General features: G+C 41.3%; 1 protein-coding gene across 1 annotated transcript; it reads right to left on the bottom strand.

Annotated features, from left to right (window-relative positions):
• Positions 1 to 3,952: 3,952 nt before the first annotated feature.
• Positions 3,953 to 6,408, bottom strand: LOC128412932 (glutamate--cysteine ligase catalytic subunit-like). Its single transcript, XM_053386511.1, has one exon. It carries the CDS (start codon positions 6,088 to 6,090, stop codon positions 4,222 to 4,224), a length of 1,869 nt encoding a protein of 622 aa, XP_053242486.1. The 5' UTR covers positions 6,091 to 6,408; the 3' UTR covers positions 3,953 to 4,221.
• Positions 6,409 to 20,164: the final 13,756 nt, after the last annotated feature.

A 20,164-nucleotide genomic window follows, 5' to 3' on the forward strand; every position in this document is an offset into this window, starting at 1 on the left:
CAACCCCAGAGTCGGTCACGACTGGACCTAATGGTCAGGGGTCCCTTTACCTTTACCTAGGCAAATTCATGGAATATTAAGCTATCAATGGCCATTAGCCATGATGGCTATATTGTATCTTCACTGTTAGAGACAGTATGTCTCTGAACAGCCATTACTGAGAACTGCAGGTGGCCAAGTGCGGTTGCACACGGTTCCTGCTTCCCACAGGCATTTGGCTGGTAACTTGAGAACCAGATGCTGGACTAAATGGGCCACTGGCTTGATCCTGCAGGCTTTTTTTAGGTTCTTAGTATTTAACAATGACTCATGTATGTATTTGTATAGTACACATACAAAACTGAAGGATGTATATAGCAATGAAAACTAGTCAATGTGTTCATGAAAGCCACCCCTTCCTCCAGTTTGGCATGGCTCTAGATATGTTACAAAATACTTTATCACGCACTTTACAATATTTCAGTGAATAGCTAGCATTGAAATCCTCTTCAACTGTTGCTTTTTATGCTGACCTCTAGTGGACAAAATGAGTATTAAATGGAATAGAAACAAAACCAGAAGATTACAGATTAGCTGTGTTCATATATGAAGCGATACAGAGCACCATTTTTTAAGCAGAAGACTGCAAGTCCTTGCAGGGGACCTAGTCCAGTTTGAAATATGGCCATTTGTTATCTTATGAGAGAGGGCTACTTTTTAATCACATTGAACCTGTTTATAGTGAAGTGTATATAACTGATCTACACCAGCAGGTATTTAAAAAGCTACGAAACATTTGCGGCCAGCTGGTTTATTGTGGCATAACTGAGATGAATTACTGTCCCTTATGGAGGATAAACAGAGCTGACAACCTAACTAAAAACTAAATATAATGGGTATGCAAAACACACCCTCATTTTTGGAGCATTAAAAATATAGGATCATTCAAATGTAATACCAAACCATGGCTTGTTGGTATGAAAATGAATCATAAGAAGCCTGAGTGCTTTGTGTTCATGTCACAAATGATAGTCTGCCCTTTTTTTGGTTATTCAGTATACTATGGTTTGCTACAAACTGTGTTTGAAAGTTTCCAACTACCATAAAGTTTCTAATTACTATACATGATGGCACAATGAAGGTGGAAGAAAACAGTACATTCATAAAACTAAAAAAATTCCTTCCAGTAGCACCTTAGAGACCAACTAAGTTTGTTATTGGTATGAGCTTTTGTGTGCATGCACACTTCTTCAGATACCTTCTTCTTAAAACTAGACTGTGTGTGGTATCCAAAAAAGAGTTCATTTATCACAAGGACTTCTGGCTGCACAACAGAACTCCTCCCTCTCTTTTTCTTCTTCCACACCCCCTAACACTGTTCTGTGTCTTTCCCCAGCCTTCTCGAGCAGATTTGGAGACGGCAAGGGGGCAGGTGGGGAGATGAGAGGAAGGGTAAGTTCTGTTGCACAACAAAAATCCTTGCCCTAGCAGAACCACCCTAGGGTTTACAGTCTTATAATAGTGAATGCAAGGAACAACCAAGTGAGAAATGGCTCATATATATATATGAGGGAAACACTTTCAATTCTTTCTAAAAGCCCAAGAAACATAATCATTATATAACATTTAGATCACTGGGCTTTGCATACACCCAAAAATCCTTAAAGAATTAAAATGTTCAGATGACGATGACAACAACTACTCACTTAAATCAAGCTCTCTTTTTTTTTGGAAAATTAGAAGGCAGTTAACAAGCAATCATTTTTTGAAAAGGTATCCAAGATGGAGGAAAATATTACAGGCCAGCTAGCCTAATGCCTCTTCTGTCTAAACTGATAGACAGCATTGTTAAAGTATAATGATTAGAAGGAAGAGAAAGCCTTGCTAAGGAAGACACCACATGATTCATTTACACCCCGCCTCTTAGCCATGGGCCAAAGGTTCCCCACATCAGCATAGTGGGTGAGGTTCCCATGTTTCCTACTTGCATGTCATCTTGTTTTAAAGACATGCAGACATAAAAGTGGTGCCAAAAAAAGTATCTGAATTGACACCAGAAGGCCCAACTAACAAGGTCAACCGGACTACCAAATTTGGTAGCGACTTTAATATCGGTATATGTAGTGTGCTCCGAAACAAGTACAGTGGTACCTCGGGTTAAGTACTTAATTCGTTCCGGAGGTCCATTCTTAACATGAAACTGTTCTTAACCTGAGGTACTACTTTAGCTAATGGGGCCTCCTCCTGCTGCTGCGCCACCGGAGCACGATTTCTGTTCTCATCCTGAAGCAAAGTTCTTAACCTGAGGTACTATTTCTGGGTTAGCGGAGTCTGTAACCTGAAGCATATGTAACCCGAGGTACCACTGTATTAAATATCTTTTATGCTCAGTGGATAATTAAGTACCATACTGTATTTTCTCAGTGGGATAGCAATCTGTACCTCAGAGCCACCCTGTGCACAGGAGTCATTGTGTGGATAAATCCTGAACTTGTGGATTAGCTGTCTTGAACCTGGCTTTAATTTCAAATCCTTTTTTTAAAAAAGGGATAGTCTACATGAAAGTGCTTGGGACTCTTGCTTTTTTTGCATTTCAAATTGAAATGGTGCAAGACTTCATGCTTGTCCACAAGAGGGTAGCAAGATTACATAGCTGCTAATTTATGAAGATTTCAAGAATATGCCTGTTAGTGGTGCTTTTTTTAGGGCCTGTTGTTTTTCAAATGGGAACTTTGATCTAAATATTGGTTTTCAGGTGTCATGAATCAGATCCTGTAGTGTAAAAGCCATTTAAAAAGATGTAGGTCACTGATTTAATTGGAGACATCCTATTTTCGTTAGAAAAATATTGTGTTTTCGGCACCATGTGTCTTACAAACTGGGTTTAAATTTATGAAAACTTTTTACAGGAGGAAGAGATGTGTGATTTGGGTCTCCACAGAAACATGGAGTGTCAACACCATGTATTAACAAATAGAGTGGAGGTGAGGAACAGGGTGAGGTACTTGCCTGCTCCTCCACCATGGCAGATGTTATGTCCAGGTAGAATATATGGCATGCTCTCCAGTATTCCCAGCCCACTGACCAGCAGAACCAAGAGATGTGATCTGATCCTTGATGATTCCTCTATCCCCTCCACAAGTGACCCATCTACTCTAATCTGCTTGCGGGTTGGAGGATCCCTCTGGAGCATATGGGGTGCATGTGAGCCATGGGTTAGAGAGAGCACCTAAAACTCCCTCTTTCCCCATTCTTCTGATTGATTTCCTCCACCAGGTAAGAGTCACCACTGGACACCATGCATGAACTGGGTCAGAAAACCATAATGAAGTATGAATATATTGGAGTTATGATAACTTTAAAACAGGATGAAAGTGGAGTAAAAACTAAGCACTTCTATAAACTTGGAGTTAAGAGGATGCTTTTTTGACAATTACCTAATAATAAATGATTCCCAAATGTCAAGTTACTTGGATGTGACTCAGCAGAAACTGTAGCTATTGGGAACTTAAAAATCTGTGGCATGAAGCCACTGAATGAAGCTGACAGACTTGTGGAAGAGACAAAAACACAATTAGTAGAGAAACATGTTGATTTTTACCCCAGCTTAGTAAAGAAAAATACTTTAGATTCATCATATCCCATTTACAACAGTTAGACAAACATCTATTTAAATCCAAGTTTGTGAACTGGGCTGCTTGACTGGAAACCTGATTTCACATGTCAGCTTCTGGTAGAATCAGGACCACATCACCTTCTCAAGGTAGAATGGGGAAAATATCTATGTGAATCAGGTTCTGGTTATTTCCTTAAAATATAGCAGATTGTTAAATGCCGATAACAAACGTTTGAGAACACTGACTCTCCCTGCATTGCCCCCAAATAAGCACATTAAAAAGTACCAGCTGGTTCACAATGTATTTCAATATAGCATTATTAAAATATATTGATGTTAAAAAATTTGGAAAAAAAACATTTTACTATTTACATGTACTGTACACAGCATAATACATAAATATAAGAGTGTGCCTATTGTAGGGAGTTTTAAGAGAATATTCTGGTGGATAGGCCCATCTTAAATGGAAGTAGAATCTATTTTGGTCTTCGCATTACAAAACTGCAGATATTTACCAGCAATGTAGCTATTGCTCCAGCAGAGAATGTGATGTCCTTTCCACAGTTGATTAAGGCATTTCATAAAAAAGCATCAGTTTTAGTTTCATTGCATTTTACTTTGTTAAATCATGCTCCAAGCAGTTCAGGGCATTCAGCTTGTTCTTCAGCAATTTGGTTGCATTTCCAAATCAGACTATAATTCACCTCTTCAGTAATCACACTGTCATTTTTGTATGCTGGGTGGCTAGCGACAAATTGTCGCATCCATCGAGCAGCTGTCATTAACTCTCCTGATGCCCTCTTTTTTATTAGTTTCAGGTATTTTAAAATGCTGCACCTTGTATCCACATCCACTTCCACACTTTCAAGGTAAGAGTTTAAAATTGGAAGTAATCCAGGAAACGTTCCCTTCTTCCCATTGATAATTGTATCTATGCTCATTAAGATATACTCTTCGGCGTCTGTTTCTGGAACATTCTGAGCTGAGCCACATCCACCCACTGCAACATTTCCACATTTATAAATATCTTTTCTGAAATAAAACATGCCCTGCTGGACAGCATCTCGTTTCTGAGCCACTTTAATGTTTTCATCCACCTTGGACAAAGGAATAAGAAAGTCTAGTTTGTATGAGAGAATGACTCGTGTCAGCAACACCACAAATGCAACATACGCAGAATTTTCAAAGTCTGTTAACTGGACATCCATGGGTCTGAACTCAACCCTCCATCCGATATCTGAATTGGGAGGAGGAGGTTTAAATCTCATTGACTGCCAATTCGTGGACTGAATATTTTCAAAGTGGTCAGATTCATTTGCATCATCCAAGTGTAGTTTCTCTTCGAAGATAACCAATGGATCACGAATAAATAAGTGAGCAATGTGTTGGGCCAAAAGATGGTCAATGCCTTCTTTTACCAGCTGCTCATAGATTTCTTTATCTACTGCCAAATCAATGTCGTTGTATTTTTCACCACTTTCAGAGAGGTAAGCGTCTATGGAATCATATCTGGATTTGTTGATTCTGTAGCGGTTGTTCTTTAATGGCTCCAACCCCTTCTCCTCCCTGGTTCTATCGTCTACCGATGCAGATATTACTCCCCAACGGCAGTCAACATCCGTCACATAGCCCCGGTAGAATGGAGCTGCAGCACTTAATGCCATCAGAATGGGACACATTGTGGCTAGCTGGTCATAAAGGTATCTCGCTTCAGAAATGCTGCAAGCCTGAAATGTTACTTGAAGGCAGCAGTTGCCCATTCCAAACCCCATAGCATCCATATATACATGGTCAGGCAGGGCTGCTTTTGCTGCTTCACCATCATCATTAGGAAATATTTCTATAAACGGCGATGGGGTATTCCTGTCCTTAAATATTGGTATGTTTATCACTACTTTTTCTCCTCTTCTGTGCCGAATGTTTCTCGTTAAAGTACCAAACCTGGGGTGTTTGCTGATGGCTTCATCTGGGAAGAAGAGGGACTTGGAGGCTCCTGTCTCAACAGGTGTTGGGACACAATCTGGTACCGTAAATCCTGGGCAACCTAATCTTGGAAATGATGTTATAGTGCAAAGAGCTTCATTTTGTTTCAGCACTGATGCCACTTCATGCCGACGCTTTCTCATGTTCTCTTGCACAGTGTTAAATTCAGACATTGTTTCTCCATATGGCTGTCCAGGAATCCCTTCAACCATATAGCATCCATATTCTGGCTTCCACAGAGTTGGATGGTTTGAGTCTACCCTTTCAACCTTGTCTTGCAAAGTATGTGCAATTTCTTCTCCAGTTAAGGACAATCGTGCTCTCTTATTTTCATGGTCAAAAGCTACCACCATGTATTCTACCTCATCCCCCCACTGGAGCAAATCCTTGCGCCTTTCCCCAACAGCTCGGTAGATGTGCAAAAACTGGAGGATGCCGTGCTTGCGCACATGTTCTGCGTGCTGCTGCGTCTTTTCCCAGCTCATCGGGGAGCCCTGTGTCAGAAGCCCCATGGCCCTCAAGGGAAGCTGTGAGGAGAGCTGAGATACCACAGGAAGGAGACATAGGAAGTGGCTGAGGGGACGGAAAGCTGTGGCTGCCGAGAGGGTGTGGAAAAGAAGCAGATCAGCTGTGATGAAAATTATTTTAGATGGTGTAAAAGGAGGAAGAATTAGGAGGAGGGAGAGAAAGGAAGATATACTACTATTCTCTTAACTTCTCTTTCACTTCCATTAAGCTGCATGGCCCCCAGGATGGAGTGGTCCCTGGTTCATGCTCTTATGGCTGCACTGGAAGAAGAAAGTTTTGAGGAGGCTGTCAGTGACTGTGTATATATAGATGTACTGTGTATAGATGCGTGTGGTAGCAATGACTGTGTCAGCAGCAGGGCACACTTGGTTGGGGGTAGAGGAGGGACGTTGGTCCTTTATGTTGAATTTCTGTAATGGGATAATTTGCTTTGTCCTAGGTTGAAGGAGAGAGCGTACACAATTTTTTATATATAAATGAGCTGAGTGGGTTGGGTTGTTGTCCTCAGCGCAAAGCCAACAATGGCAATCCACCTAACTCACATGCGCAGCGGAAATCATGTGACATATCTGTGGTATTGTCAAGGAGCATGGCTAGTTGGAGGCCACAGAAGGGCAAAGAAGTTCTGGTCTGCAGGGCAGGAGTTTGGCCCTTTTCGAGCCGCAGTCTTTAGACCAAGGGGGTGGAGCTTGGGAAAGAAGGACATGAAGAAGAAGAGATGCATGTAGTATATAGTAAAGAGAACACAGTGGTCAAGAAGATGGAATACTGGAGAAACAGAGTCATAGCAACAGGTGCTAGGCAATGGTTGTTAGCAGGGAGGTGCAGCAGTTGGAAAATGTGGTTGGAAAAATTGTTGTTTGTCTGTTTCAGTGTTTGCATCGGTGCCTTGAGCCACATCCCAGAAGGAGCTCCCTGAGCATTGATAGTAGGAGAGGTACCTCTGGTATACTGTTTTCGACACCTACCAGAAACATTGCATAAGCAAGTCTCTCCAGTCATGTAGATTTGTCATGTATTTGAATATGTAAATTTTATTTTATAAAGTATGCATTTAAAACTGTTGATTTTATTTTTTGGGGGGGAAAGGCTACTTTGTTTTTTTTAAAAAAATCTCATTTTGTAGGTAATTTTAACGAATATTTTGTGTAAACTGTTTAAGGTCCTGACAGTTAAAAAGCAATAAATCACAGATTCCTCTTCACTTGAACTCATGGCTTCATAACGACTCAAATGCTGGGCTGTGTGTATGTGTGCTTATTGGATTGAGCAGAGCCATCCCTCTGTTAGTTTCTGCCTTCTTGGATAGCCTCCTGCCTGCCACTGCTGACACTGCCCAAATATCCTCATTCCTAATGTGAGTGCAGGTGGAAGGCCTTCTGGCAATATTTTCACCAGCAGAACTTTGCAGGTAGTCCTTTAATGGGCACCCTCAGATAAGGATAGGGCCAGCCAACCCAGGACCTACTGAGCTGCTGTCATAACTGGTGTTAGCTGGATCTAAGCCAAATCAAAGGCCTAATCAATGCAACAGCTGAAAGCTGGTGCAGCAGTTGGGCCCAATCTGCCTACTTCTTCACTTTCTGCTGCCCCTGCTATGAGTGGGCAAGCTGGAGGTTCAGCAATAGCTCTGCCACTCTGCAAACCACAGTGGTTGCCACAGCAGCGAATAGTTTGCACTGTAGTCCATTCACAGTCCAAACTCTAGATGTCTCCCTTGAACTTGATCTCACTAGTACCCTTGCAGAAAAACCTGAAGACAATTGGTTTCTTCTGCTAGCACACACTGTACTGAGGTTCTGTGGTGATCTCAAAATTCACCCTGGTCTTCAAAGTGCTGGTGGTGATCATGGCACTGCTCTCAGTATTGTGTATGATAGCCTGTTTATGTTCCTACAAATTTTGCTCCAAGGGGAAGAAGTCCTGAAGGTTGGTGATGACAACAGGGACAACAATGAATCTAAGGTCAGCTGAATAGAATTATGAATGTTACTCAGGATTTGGTGTATTACATGAGCAGAGACAAGAAATTGACTCCTAAGCATATTCAACTTTCCTCCACAATTCACCAAGCAAAGCAGCAATAAGTTAGTGGAACTTTTTTTTATACAGCTGAAGAATGACATGAATTATGAACTATGAGCATAACTTCAGAGACAGCACATGTGTTAACAGATCAATGGACTGAAATTCAATTTCTGAGGTGGTTGGTAGTCAAATTTTTAGATGTGCCAAAAATGCCACAGACAACAATAAAGCTCATTTTAAATAGAATAGTATCATACCTGGCAGCAAGTCAGGTGCCAAGTCCAAAGTTCAAAGTCTGGGGGATCAGTCGACACAAGCAAAGTCCAAAGGTCCGGAAATGCAGTTCAAGCTCAATGCAAGTAACCCACACTTGAAGTCCAGCAGTCAGAATACAGTCCAGAGTCAAACCCAAAGCACAGTCTCATAGAATTCCAGGAGCATCCAAGCCAAGGCCCATCAACATGGGCTGTTGAACAGACATAGCACCTCAGCTGTGCTTCCCTTTTGTACTTTGCATGCTGACTTCAGCAACTGGGCTTGATGAGGCATGTGACCCTCACCTGTTCCAAGCCACCTCTAGCTGAGGAATCACATCCTTCCTCTCAGAGCTAGTGAGCCCCACCTGGCTAGCTAGTCAGCTGGGCTGTGGGTCGTTGCCTGCCTCTTAGAGCACCCATCCTGCTGCTCCCTACACTTCAGAGCCCAGTGTGTTCATGGAGAGAGCAGCCCTTCTGGCTCTGGTGATGGTTTCTGCTGCTCTGGTTCCTGTGCATTGGCTCCCATCCTCTCATCATCCTCCATCACCCTGTGAGTACCTCCTTTCCCATCCCCTGCTTGCTATGGTGTGTCCCAGTCCTGGATACACCCTTCGCCAGGTTCCTCTTCCTCCTCCCCATTGTGCTGCCAGTTCATGACATAGAATCATAGAATTGTAGCGCTGGAAGAGGTATCCCAAGGGTCATCTAGTCCAACCCCCTGAAATGCAGGAATCCCCACTAGATCATACATGACAGACAGCCATCCAACCTCTACTTAAAAACCTTCAAGAAGGAGAGTCCACCACCTCTCGTGGGAGTCTGTTCCACAGTCAAACATGTAAAAATAATTTCCCCATTGAAACTACATTTTATGTACTTTAATAGTCACCCTGAAAAAGGTTGTACACCACAGAAAAAATTGCTATGACGGTTTTATGAACTGATTTCTTTTTTTTAAAGTTCACAGTAATCCTTGAGAAAGTGGCTACAAAATCTGACATGAAAAATGTGAAGGGTTTGCTATATTGTGCACAGTAACCAGAAATGTGAGAAATTGTTGCCATTTTCCAAGATGGCAGCCAAACTAATGAGAAAAAATGCTTTGTTTCTAATATCCAGATTAAAATGTCAGAATTTGTACCCAACATTATTGATGAGCACATAAGCCTGCTTGGTTAATTTTGCACAGATATGTGAAGGGTTCTCATGTAGCCCTGAATATCTGTATGTGTGAGCAAATGTGAGCAAATTGGAACATCACAACATTTAAAAATCTGTTCCTATTTACAGATAGTTTAAATACAGCTCTGTAGTTTTAGTATAATGATTAATCATTACATATATTTGATTATATGTAACTGAAAACAGCAGGAGACTCCAAAATAGAGAAGCTGTGTGTGTGCATGTGTATATTTCTGTTGTATGTTTAGTTTCCAGTGATTTATAATGCTTTGAAAACCTAATAAAATAAACACAGGAAAAAGGAAGCTAGAAGCTTATTAATTTATTGGTAGGAAGCTATCGGTGGGATGCATTCAAAAGGAAATGTTACTAGTGAGAATATGAAATAAAAAAGAAGAAACTCTAAACATTTTTTAAAAGAAGAAGAAGAACAAGAAGAAAGCTTAGAATACTCTGACATGTTATTTTTTAAAGAAACATATCAGGTTCTTTCCTCCAAAGAGAGACTTTGGCAGATACCTGCCTAAAATGTAAATAGAAATATTCTAGAATCAAGTCAAAGCTTTAGAAGTGTAAATAGAAAGAACCTGCTGAAAGAATTCCAGAAATGCATTTTTTAAAACAGTAGAAAATAGACATGTTAAAGGCATAACTTGGGATGAGTTTATGCTGCTTATGCACCTCTTATCAGAATACTATATACCGGTAATCGATGACATACTGGAATCAAGTTTGCCACTAGGTGGAGACTTTTGTCTAACTTCTTTTATTTTAAACCTTGTTTTTCCATCTCCCAGAACCTGAAGATTTTTTTTTTTAAACTACTGTTGGCTATATTCTGACAATGCTATTCCTTTTGCTGTTACTGTCTCTGCATGTGACAGGAATGGGTTGTGGCTGTAATCCAATCTTTTCTTGGCAAAGAAGTTGCCAACTGCTAGTTGAATGGAAAAGGATCAGATGGAAAGGGGAATACATACTGCTTTTCTCCAATAACCATTCCTAATATCTTGTTTAGACATTTCTTTTGAGCATATGGAGGAAGGTGAATCCCTTTGAACAAAACAGGAGATGAAATTAAGACGTGGCAGCAACACAGACCTCTGAACTGATGACATACCAGATTTTCCAAAGCTGCATTTTCATTGAAATTCTTACACAATCTCCTTAAATGTGAGCAGAACTTCTAGACAAACAATGGTATATCAAAGTTGCAAAAGCAGAGTAAAGCTGAGACAGCTCTATAGATGGTTGTGGGGCTGTGCAAAGGCAGAACAGCTGATAAGAACATAAGCCTACAGTTGTACCTTGGAAGTCGAACGGAATCTGTTCTGGAAGTCCGTTAGACTTCCAAAATGTTTGAAATCCAAATCACGGCTTATGATTGGCTGCAGGAAGCTCCTGCAACCAATCAGAAGCCACGGATGCCACATTGAACATTCAGGTTCTTCCGGGTTTGTGGTGTTTGGAAACAAAAATGTCCGAGTTCAAGTGCGTTCGACAACCAAGGTACGAATGTATAAGAAAAGTCTACTGAATGAGGCCAATGGCCCATCTAGTCCAGCATCCTGGCCAGAAATAATAAGAAAGGGGCATAAATAATAAGAAAGGGATATGTATGATCACCCTAGAAAACAAGAGAAACAAGAAACTGAGAGGAAAAGGGGCTAAGGGTTGGTTGGGGCATTGTTCCACCTTACACAACACATCCCCACTGGCTTTGATAAGTATTAGCAAACTATATCATTAAGTTCCAAAGATGGTTAATGTTGAGTGGTTCAGGGGAAAATTCAGTTGTTGCATCAGAATGTCAGGGCTGGGCTATGGGCAGTAAGTCACAAGCTGGGAACTGGGAGTCTGGACTGAAGAGTGATCATGGGTCAGAGGGCGAACCAGGAAGAGCAAGACCAAAGAGCAGGATATGAAACACAAGACGCACAAGGGCTCAGGTGAACTTTGTTGCTCAAGCAAAACACCACTGGGACATGAAACCCTCTTACTCTCTTTCCTGCCCAGGAGGAGCCATTGTCCAGTCCGGCAGACACAGCCAGTCCAGAGCAGAGAAAGGTTTTCATTGAGAGACTGCAGCTATGCACTTTACCACATGGGGCAGTAGTCAGCAGTTGCTGACCCAGAAGCTGTACACATTTGAAGCACCTTTAAAACATTTCTCCCATCAAAATCCTTTGAACTGTAGTTTACCCCTCAAAGAGGAATTTTTGGGAACTGGGAGCAGGTGAGGGTATTAGGACGATTGCCCCTGAAGAACATAATGCTACCTGGTGACCAGATTTTTTTGCTTGTCTGCTAAATTGTAACTCCTGCCCATCACTCAGTCTCTGCTTTAGTTGGCATTTCAGTTCACTTCTCTCTTTTTATATCTAACCATTCTTGCCAGTAAATCATGGTGTTACTGAGAGAGCCTCTCAGAACCTATTGTTGATCTAATGGGGTTCTTTTGTTTCTTGAAAGTATGTTTTTAACCAGCTTTCCACTTTGATATGTATATCCATAATTTTGTTAAATGGACAGGCTCTTCACCCACGAATTCCCAACTCAGTTTTCAATGTAGCTCATATTCTCCATTTATATTTCACCCTTGGTATGCATTCTTTATCATTAACATATGTATTGAAAAAGATTTGGCTGAATACAAAACGCACAAACCAGAAGGAAAGCTCAACAGGGAGACTAGAAAAGACATGCTTGGGGAAAACATATCTTTATAATGAGCTGTGATCAGGAAACTTTGTAGTGTGAAGCATCATTTGGGAGAGATCAGAGTGGAAGGATTAATTCAATTCTGGCCAAGTGCTTTACTCTTCTTGCTCCCACTTCTTCTATTTCCTCCGCACATTTTATGGGAAATTAATTTTGCACATGTTTCCAGCCTCTTATTCACAGACGAGTGTGACATAGTTCAGAAAACTGAGCTAAGAAACATCTTTAGGCTGTGAGATATATATGCCAAGTATAGTTGAATACTGAAAAACAAAGGTTCTTTCTTGAATTTCTCCCCCCCCCCAATAAATTGGACAACCCCCCCAAAATCTGACTTTGTACTCAGGTCTAGAATGTAAGCATATTCATTTTGCGAGCATCTCATTTTGAAGAAATCTCTACAGAGTGGAGTGGATGTCTTGTCTTATTTGAAAGGTAGTGAGAAATGGTCTTTATTGCCATAAGTAGCATGAGTTTGACCAAACTGCGGGAGGCAGTGGAAGACAGGAGTGCCTGGCGTGCTTTGGTCCATGGGGTCACAAAGAGTCAGACACGACTAAACGACTAAACAACAACAAGGGACATGGGTGGCACTGTGGTCTAAATCACTGAGTCTCTTGGGCTTGCTGATCAGAAGGTCAGCAGTTTGAATCATTGCAATGGGGTGTGCTCCCGTTACTCTGTCCCAGCTTCTTCTGCCAACCTAGCAATTCAAAAGCACATCAGTGCAAGTAGATAAACAGATACTGCTGTGACGGGAAGGCAAATGGCGTTTCTGTGTGCTCTGGTTTCCATCACGGTGTTCCGTTGTGCCAGTAGTGGTTTAGTCATGCTGGCCACATGACCTGGAAAGCTGTCTGTGGACAAACGCCGGCTCCCTTGGCCTGAAGCGAGATAAGCGCCACACCCCATAGTTGCCTTTGGCTGGACTTAACCATCCAGGGGTCCTTTACCTTTTATTGCCATAACACATAACACATAAACCCCTGTAACAATTACACGAACAATATCAGGATTCTTTTGTTTTGCCTTTAGAAATTGTTCATGAGTAATTTTACTGGTTCTACTTCATTGTTTTTGGTGAGTGTGTGTGTGTGTGTGTGTGTGTGTGTGTGTGTGTGTGTGGCATTGTTCTTCAGTGTTATTAACCCTTTCCCCTATACATCCTGCATGAGGGAGTCATAACATTTTATTCTGGTTCATTCCCATCACTGAAATTATTGCTTTCAGCAGTCCTGTTTTATTCCTAATATATCTATATCTAGAAGATGGGGAAACCAACTATCTCTGTCCTAGTCTTATGGGTTTCTGAGAGGCATCAAATGGTCTCCAAAAGTGCCCAAAGGGCTGGTGTAGATCAGCTCCTCATCTGCTCTGGTACAGGCTATTTCAATGTTCTTAACAAATTACCTACTGCCTCTGAATCTCAAGGCCACAGAGGAAATAACTCTGGCTTGGAAATGGTGTCTAGAGCAGCCAGATGTTGGTCTTCTGTAGGGTGGGGCTTCCTTATTCAGGTTGCTGTTGCCTCTCTTGCAGTTTTGGCTCCTGGTGGCAGATTCAAGGGGCAGTAGGGGAGAAAGGTGTTTAAAGGCTTCCTCCAGTCCACAGATGTAGTAGCTGCTGCCAATCTCCTTGCTAGTTTTGGCAAATAGCTAAAAAGGAACACGAAGGATCTAGAGACGAGTATTGTTCTTGCTTCTATTTGCAGCTTTGTTGGAGTGTCTCTTTCTCAGGCTTGTCAAATTCCCCAAGGATGCATTTCTCCCCTATAGCCTACAGATATTTAATCAGAGAAAATACAAGTAACGGATAAGATTTTTCAGCAGGGTAGAAGAATGATGTAATTGTTTCATTTGAGCCTCTGAGTCTGGAGAGATTCATACTCACTTTGATTGTGTTGAGTTGCTTGAATCATATGCAGGTGGGAAAGACTCTCTAATTTCCATCTGGGAAGCCCTAGATAATGCGATTTAACCTAAGAAACAAAATAGAATCAACTCTCCCCTTCCTTCCTCCCTACCTGTCATGCTGTTTTTGATGGCTGGACTCCTACTCTTCTACCGTACAGCTATGCTAAAAGTTAGAATTTATATAATGCCTTCCACATACACTGGGTTGTATTCAGCTAAATCCTACTTAGAGTAGAACCACTGAAATTAATGAGTCAAGTTAGTCACATCCATTAACTTCAATAGGCCTGCCTAGCATTGGATATCATCCACCCAGGATTGTCTACTTTGTCTGGCAGTCTGACTGATAGGATTCTAGGAAGAGAGGTGTTAGAAATGTGCTTTTCCTAGGAATGCTCTTGACATAGACTGGTTGTACAAACTGCAGACATTATCTCTCTGTTCCCCAGCACCAAAATATTCCCTTGTTAATTCTAAGACAGAGAGATATAGCCACATGCCACATGCCCTATCACTTGTATTATGGTCTCCCCATATGAGATTTATACATTGGTGGTAGGATGCTGTGGTTGGGTGTTGAGTGGCAGCATCTCCTGTGCTCTGTTGTGGTGACAATGTAATCTTGGAGCAGTGCTATTTTTCTAGAAAAAGAGGTGCTAGAACTCCCCATGAACACCTCCGTTGTTCTCTTAGAGTAGCAATGGCACCCACCTGAGAGGTGCTAGAACTGCGTTCCAGCTAGAAAAAACCCAGACTTGGAGTAATTCACCCAATCACTTCCCCCTAAATGAGATTTTATCCTTGAATGGTCTCATAATGGTATCATAAAGGTAAAGGTAAAGGTAAAGGGGCCCCTGACCATTAAGTCCAGTCGCAGACGACTTGGGTTGCGGCGCTCATCCTGCTTTACTGGCCAAAGGAGCAGGTGTTTGTCTGCAGACAGCTTCCGGGTCATGTGGCCAGCATGACTAAGCACCTCAAAATGGGTCTTTTAATGTGCATTCAGGGTGATTTTGTGCTTGACAGTATCAGGGGCATCTTGGAGTGGAATGACATTGTAAGACCAGTGAAGTCTTTTTATACATCCTGGCCCTGATGACTTTTCAGGCTCCACTCCCTGGTTGTGTATTCTAGGGCGTTAAAAGAGGCAGCTGTGGCCTGGAGCTTAACGCTCAGTCGACTCTCATGTCAGGTATGTCGCCTTCATTGGCACATTCACACTGAAGAGTGCAAAACCCAATTATTATTTTTTAAAGAGTACAAGGCTGTTGGAGGTGAGTATGCTGGCCTGTGGCTCGGAAGCCGCAGTGTCTGAACTGGACCCAGGCCTAGGGGTCTCTGGCATCTTGGTCTAGGACTCTTTAGAGTTTTGGGGTTGTGGTCTCAAGTTCTGTGATGCTTCTTGGGCCCAGTTCCTCCTAATCATCACCACTTGCCTCTTGGCCTCTATGTCATAGCTGTCAACTTTTCCCTTTTCTTGCGAGGAATAAGGGAATTTCCCTTAAAAAAAGGGAAACATTGACCGCTATGCTCTATGTCTGGGTCACTGCTGGATTCTGGGATTGTGACCACACAGCCATTGCTGGCTGAGCCACTGGGACTGATGGAGTGGGAGTGCTCTACCATCATTGTGTGTGATGTGTGTGTTGCAACACAGGTGCATGTGTTAGGGATATCTCTTCATCATGATGAATTAATTGGCTTCATCCAAGCTTGGATGGCACGAGGATGTAGCTGCCTGAGCAGGCCAGGATTAGTAGTGTTTCTAAGGACATTGGTGCCTGTCATTCTTACAAGGATTTTTTCTTTCTTTCTGGTTTTGTGTATCCCCATTGTCTCGTGGTGAGATTAATCTCCACATTCTCCTGGCATATAGGCTTGCTTTGTCCTGTTCTTGTGCCTTTTGTATGTTGTTTTTGGTCACCAGGCTTCCTAATATAGCTGTTCATTAGTTGTTAAAAGAAATACAATAGACCTAATGCAGAGACAACAAATCTCTCTCTCATCTATCTATCTATCTATCTATCTATCTATCTATCATCTATCATCTATCATCTATCATCTATCTATCTATCTATCTATCATCTATCATCTATCTATCTATCTATCTATCTATCAATCATCTATCTATCTATCTATCTATCTATCTATCTATCTATCTATCTATCATCTATCTATCAGTTTAACTATAGATACTAATAATGTAGCTCTAGCTAGCATTTTAACTTTTCCTTTTTGACAAATATATGTGCATAACATTGAGTTTTGGTGCATGTCAAAAAAATAGCAGGGGAAAATACAAGGAAATGGACATGGAAGCATAATTTCAGGCACCGCAAACTTGTGAATTTATTTGCATATATGCCCCATTAAAATCATTCCATTGTATTCACCACATGGGGATTTTAGCTTATTATGAGTAAATTGTTTCTGTTAAAGGTATATCAGGACATAGCAGACTAATTATAAAGGGATACCTAAATTCCCAGACTCAATTACATTCATGTGCACCAGTTATGCTTATTGATTTACAGCTCAATTCTATGGATTGTCTTAATTTTATTTCTTTAAGTTGCTTACTAAAGCTGCTGTAATGAACCCTTCAAGCATTTGGCCTAAACTTCATCTTATGCTTACAAAACACAACAGTATAAACCTTCTTTGCCCTATTCACCAGGTACCCTTCTCTGTTCCAGAAGCAGCTCAACATATATCATATTCCATCTAAGTTTATACACCAACATTTTATTATATGTGTTATATGACACAGAATGACTCCAGCTGTGAGGGCCCACTCAGAATATAGTAGTTCCTCTAGGAATAACTAAAATAGTGAAGCAGGCATATCATGAGCCGCTAAAAATCATAACCAAAATGGACTATTTAACCTGGCATTTCACAGGGACAAAGGCTCTCATGGGGGGGGGGCAGGTCATCATTAGCTGAATCATCTTCTCTTACTGTGTAGACTTGTGGAGACTGTTTAACTAATTATGGAGTCAATGGCTGTCAGTCTTTTTGTGCAAGTGTGCATTTACGTGATTTGAAACCTGTGGTGTCATTATATCAAATTGCCTGGGATGCTTTTTTAATAGACTGATTATGCCAGTGACTCACTTCTGAGGAGTCACGATCTAATTATTGAAAATACATTTTGGATAACTACAACAAAAAATATAGGGCAGTGTTTATAAACATAGATGCCATACATTTACGGTTGTGTATGGCTTTTGTAATGTATAAAGCTATAAAATTCATGTTACATTGGGCTACTGTGCTACTCACAAACAAGCCCACTCTATATCTTGTCTGTGGTACATGTGGGTACTTCAAGTTATCGGTTTAGAAGTTAACTTTGTTTTGTAAAGGGAGCAAAGTCTATAGTTGACACACCAGTCCAATTCAGGGTGGATGTTAGGCTTCTGGTTTGTTACTCCAGTCTTATTAAAGTGCTCCTTCTCTCCCAAAACTAGTTGCTAACTATGACAATGTGTCCTCAGTTTTTAATATTTTATTCAGCTTGAATTGTCCCCTAAGCAGATACCAGTTATGAGCCAAGAAGCTTGAAGAATAATTGTCAGGAGATTGGCATAGGGGAGCCAGACAACTTTTGGTTGTGTTCAACCAGTGCTTTCTTTTTTAAAAAAATGTTTAGGGGTACTCTCATTTTCCCACTCATAGTGACATACTGCCCCTCAATGAGGCCAAACTTAGATTCACAAAATGTTTAGGGGTATGCGTGCCCCCCCCCCAGAAAAAAGCACTGTGTTCAACTAACTTTTACTCAGAGTAGTCCCATTGAAATTAATGGGCTAAGCCCCACTGTACATTTAAAGCAGTATCATACTATTTTAAATAAATAAAAATATCTGAAGAAGTGTGCATGCACATGAAAGCTTACACCCAGAACAAACTTAGTTGGTCTCTAAGGTGCTGCTGGACAATTTTATTTATTTATTTATTTATTTATTTATTTATTTATTTATTTATTTATTTATTTATTTCGACTGTGTCACACCAACACGGCTACCTACCTGAATCTAGAACTATTTTAAATAGTTAGTCTTCCCACAAAGAATCATGGGAACTGTAGTTTATTTAGGGTGATGGGATTTAGGAGACCCCTATTTCCCTCACATGGCTATCATTCAGAGAGTTCCCTGAAAAGAGGACTTGAATGTTCAGCACTGTGCAAATTGTAGCACTCATAATGTACCTGCAGCTCACTGGTAGGGCATCTGTTTTTCAGACAGAAAATCCCAAGTACAATTCTTGGCATCTCCAAGTCAGACTAGGAATGTCCCCTGTCTGACACCTGAAGAGCTGCTGCCAGTCTGTGTAGTCAGTATTGAGCTAGATGGACCAAGGGTCTGACTCAGTATAAGGCAGTTTCTTATCTTCCTACTATCCTGCCCATAATTTTAAGATTCGCTTTACAGTCTCTCTCAGTGTGCTCGCCCTTTAGTGAGGGAAATGTTCTTCTCTATGGTGACCCCATAAGCTATGGAATTCTTTCCCACCAGACCTGCATCAAAATTCAGGTTTCACAGAAGGCCCTGAATACCTACCTTTTTCCAATTGGCTTTCCAGGTGAGATGACTATGAGCTGCCTGCTGGTCTAGTTGAAAAAGAGAGAGAGTAGAAACCTCAGGGCCTTGAAGCAGGTTGAGTGCTGCAAAAGAGTTTCATAAGAGTTAACAGGAAGTGTGCAAAAACACTACCACATCTCATTCATTTGAATAGGACTTTTGCAGCAAAAATTCCTGCTGCATTTGGCTTCCCCACTTCCCCCATACAAAAAACCCTACAGCTCTATTGATGAGCTCTTAACTTTTATAACCAAACTGAACAGAAGGTGGCAATAGAAAGTTCTCTTTAAAATGTGCTCGAGCAGCACTGCAGTCTGTCATTTCTTTTCATTTTTTTTAGCCTGCATAAAGAGCTGGCATGAAACTCACATATTGCTTCTGTTGCACTGTAATTGCTTATATGCAGGTGGCTATATATTATTTTTTTAATCATTGCTCCCTTCCCACCAAATGTTTCGCCATTAGCCTAGCAGTGCAGATGTGTTACTGCCAGCAATAGCAGAAATTTAATAACTATGCCCAGCATAGGCAATAATATCTTCAGATACCTTTCTATCAGAAACTAAAGTTCTCCAGTGAATATTTTTGGCATGAAAGTAAAGGCAGACAGTTGCTCAAAAGACTCCTTCTTCAGAATTTTATTTTGGGAGGGGATGTTTGCAGACCTGTTCAGTTCTGGTTTCTGTGCCAAAGTTTTGTGTTGTTTTAAAATCACTTATATTTTTCAGAGTAGCACTTACATTGTCAAGTAGCTAATCTGAAGTGGCTAGGCTACATTATAATATTCCTGAGGGGAAATGGAGCTAATTCAGTGTGGACAATGCCTATTCAGGAAGTATTGCCTTCAACTCTACTTAGCTATATGACAATGCCATTGTTACTGGTGAGAAGAAGAAGAAAAAGGCTGTTTGAAAAGGAAAATGTGGTTGTTAACGGGATGGCAGATATGAGAAGCATACGGTAAGTTGTCTGCATATATGTTGGGGTGGAGGTGGACAGCCTGAAAATGTCCATGCCTTTGCTCAGCAGCACCCCACTGAAAACACACACAAATCCCTCCACTAATCAGCCCCCTGATAGTTACCAGAAGTGGATGCTTTTTCGCAAGAGTAGAAAACCTCTACAAAAAGCAGCCACCTCCCTGTTTCACTTTATCCCCATGCAGCAGTGCAAGTGTAGGATATGTTGTTCTGCCTTCCAGATGTTAGACTCCAACTCCCATCAGCTCCCAATGAGCATAGGAATGCTCAGGAATCATGGGGCTTGTAGTCCAACAACATCTGGGAAATGCTCCATTGGCTGCTCCTGCTGTAGTGTATGGTCCAGTGCCCCAAAGCAGGTTTGCATGCTACATTTTGTCAAGGGTGA

This window comes from Podarcis raffonei, chromosome 4, assembly GCF_027172205.1.
Source record: "Podarcis raffonei isolate rPodRaf1 chromosome 4, rPodRaf1.pri, whole genome shotgun sequence".
NCBI classification, from domain to species: Eukaryota; Metazoa; Chordata; class Lepidosauria; order Squamata; family Lacertidae; genus Podarcis; species Podarcis raffonei.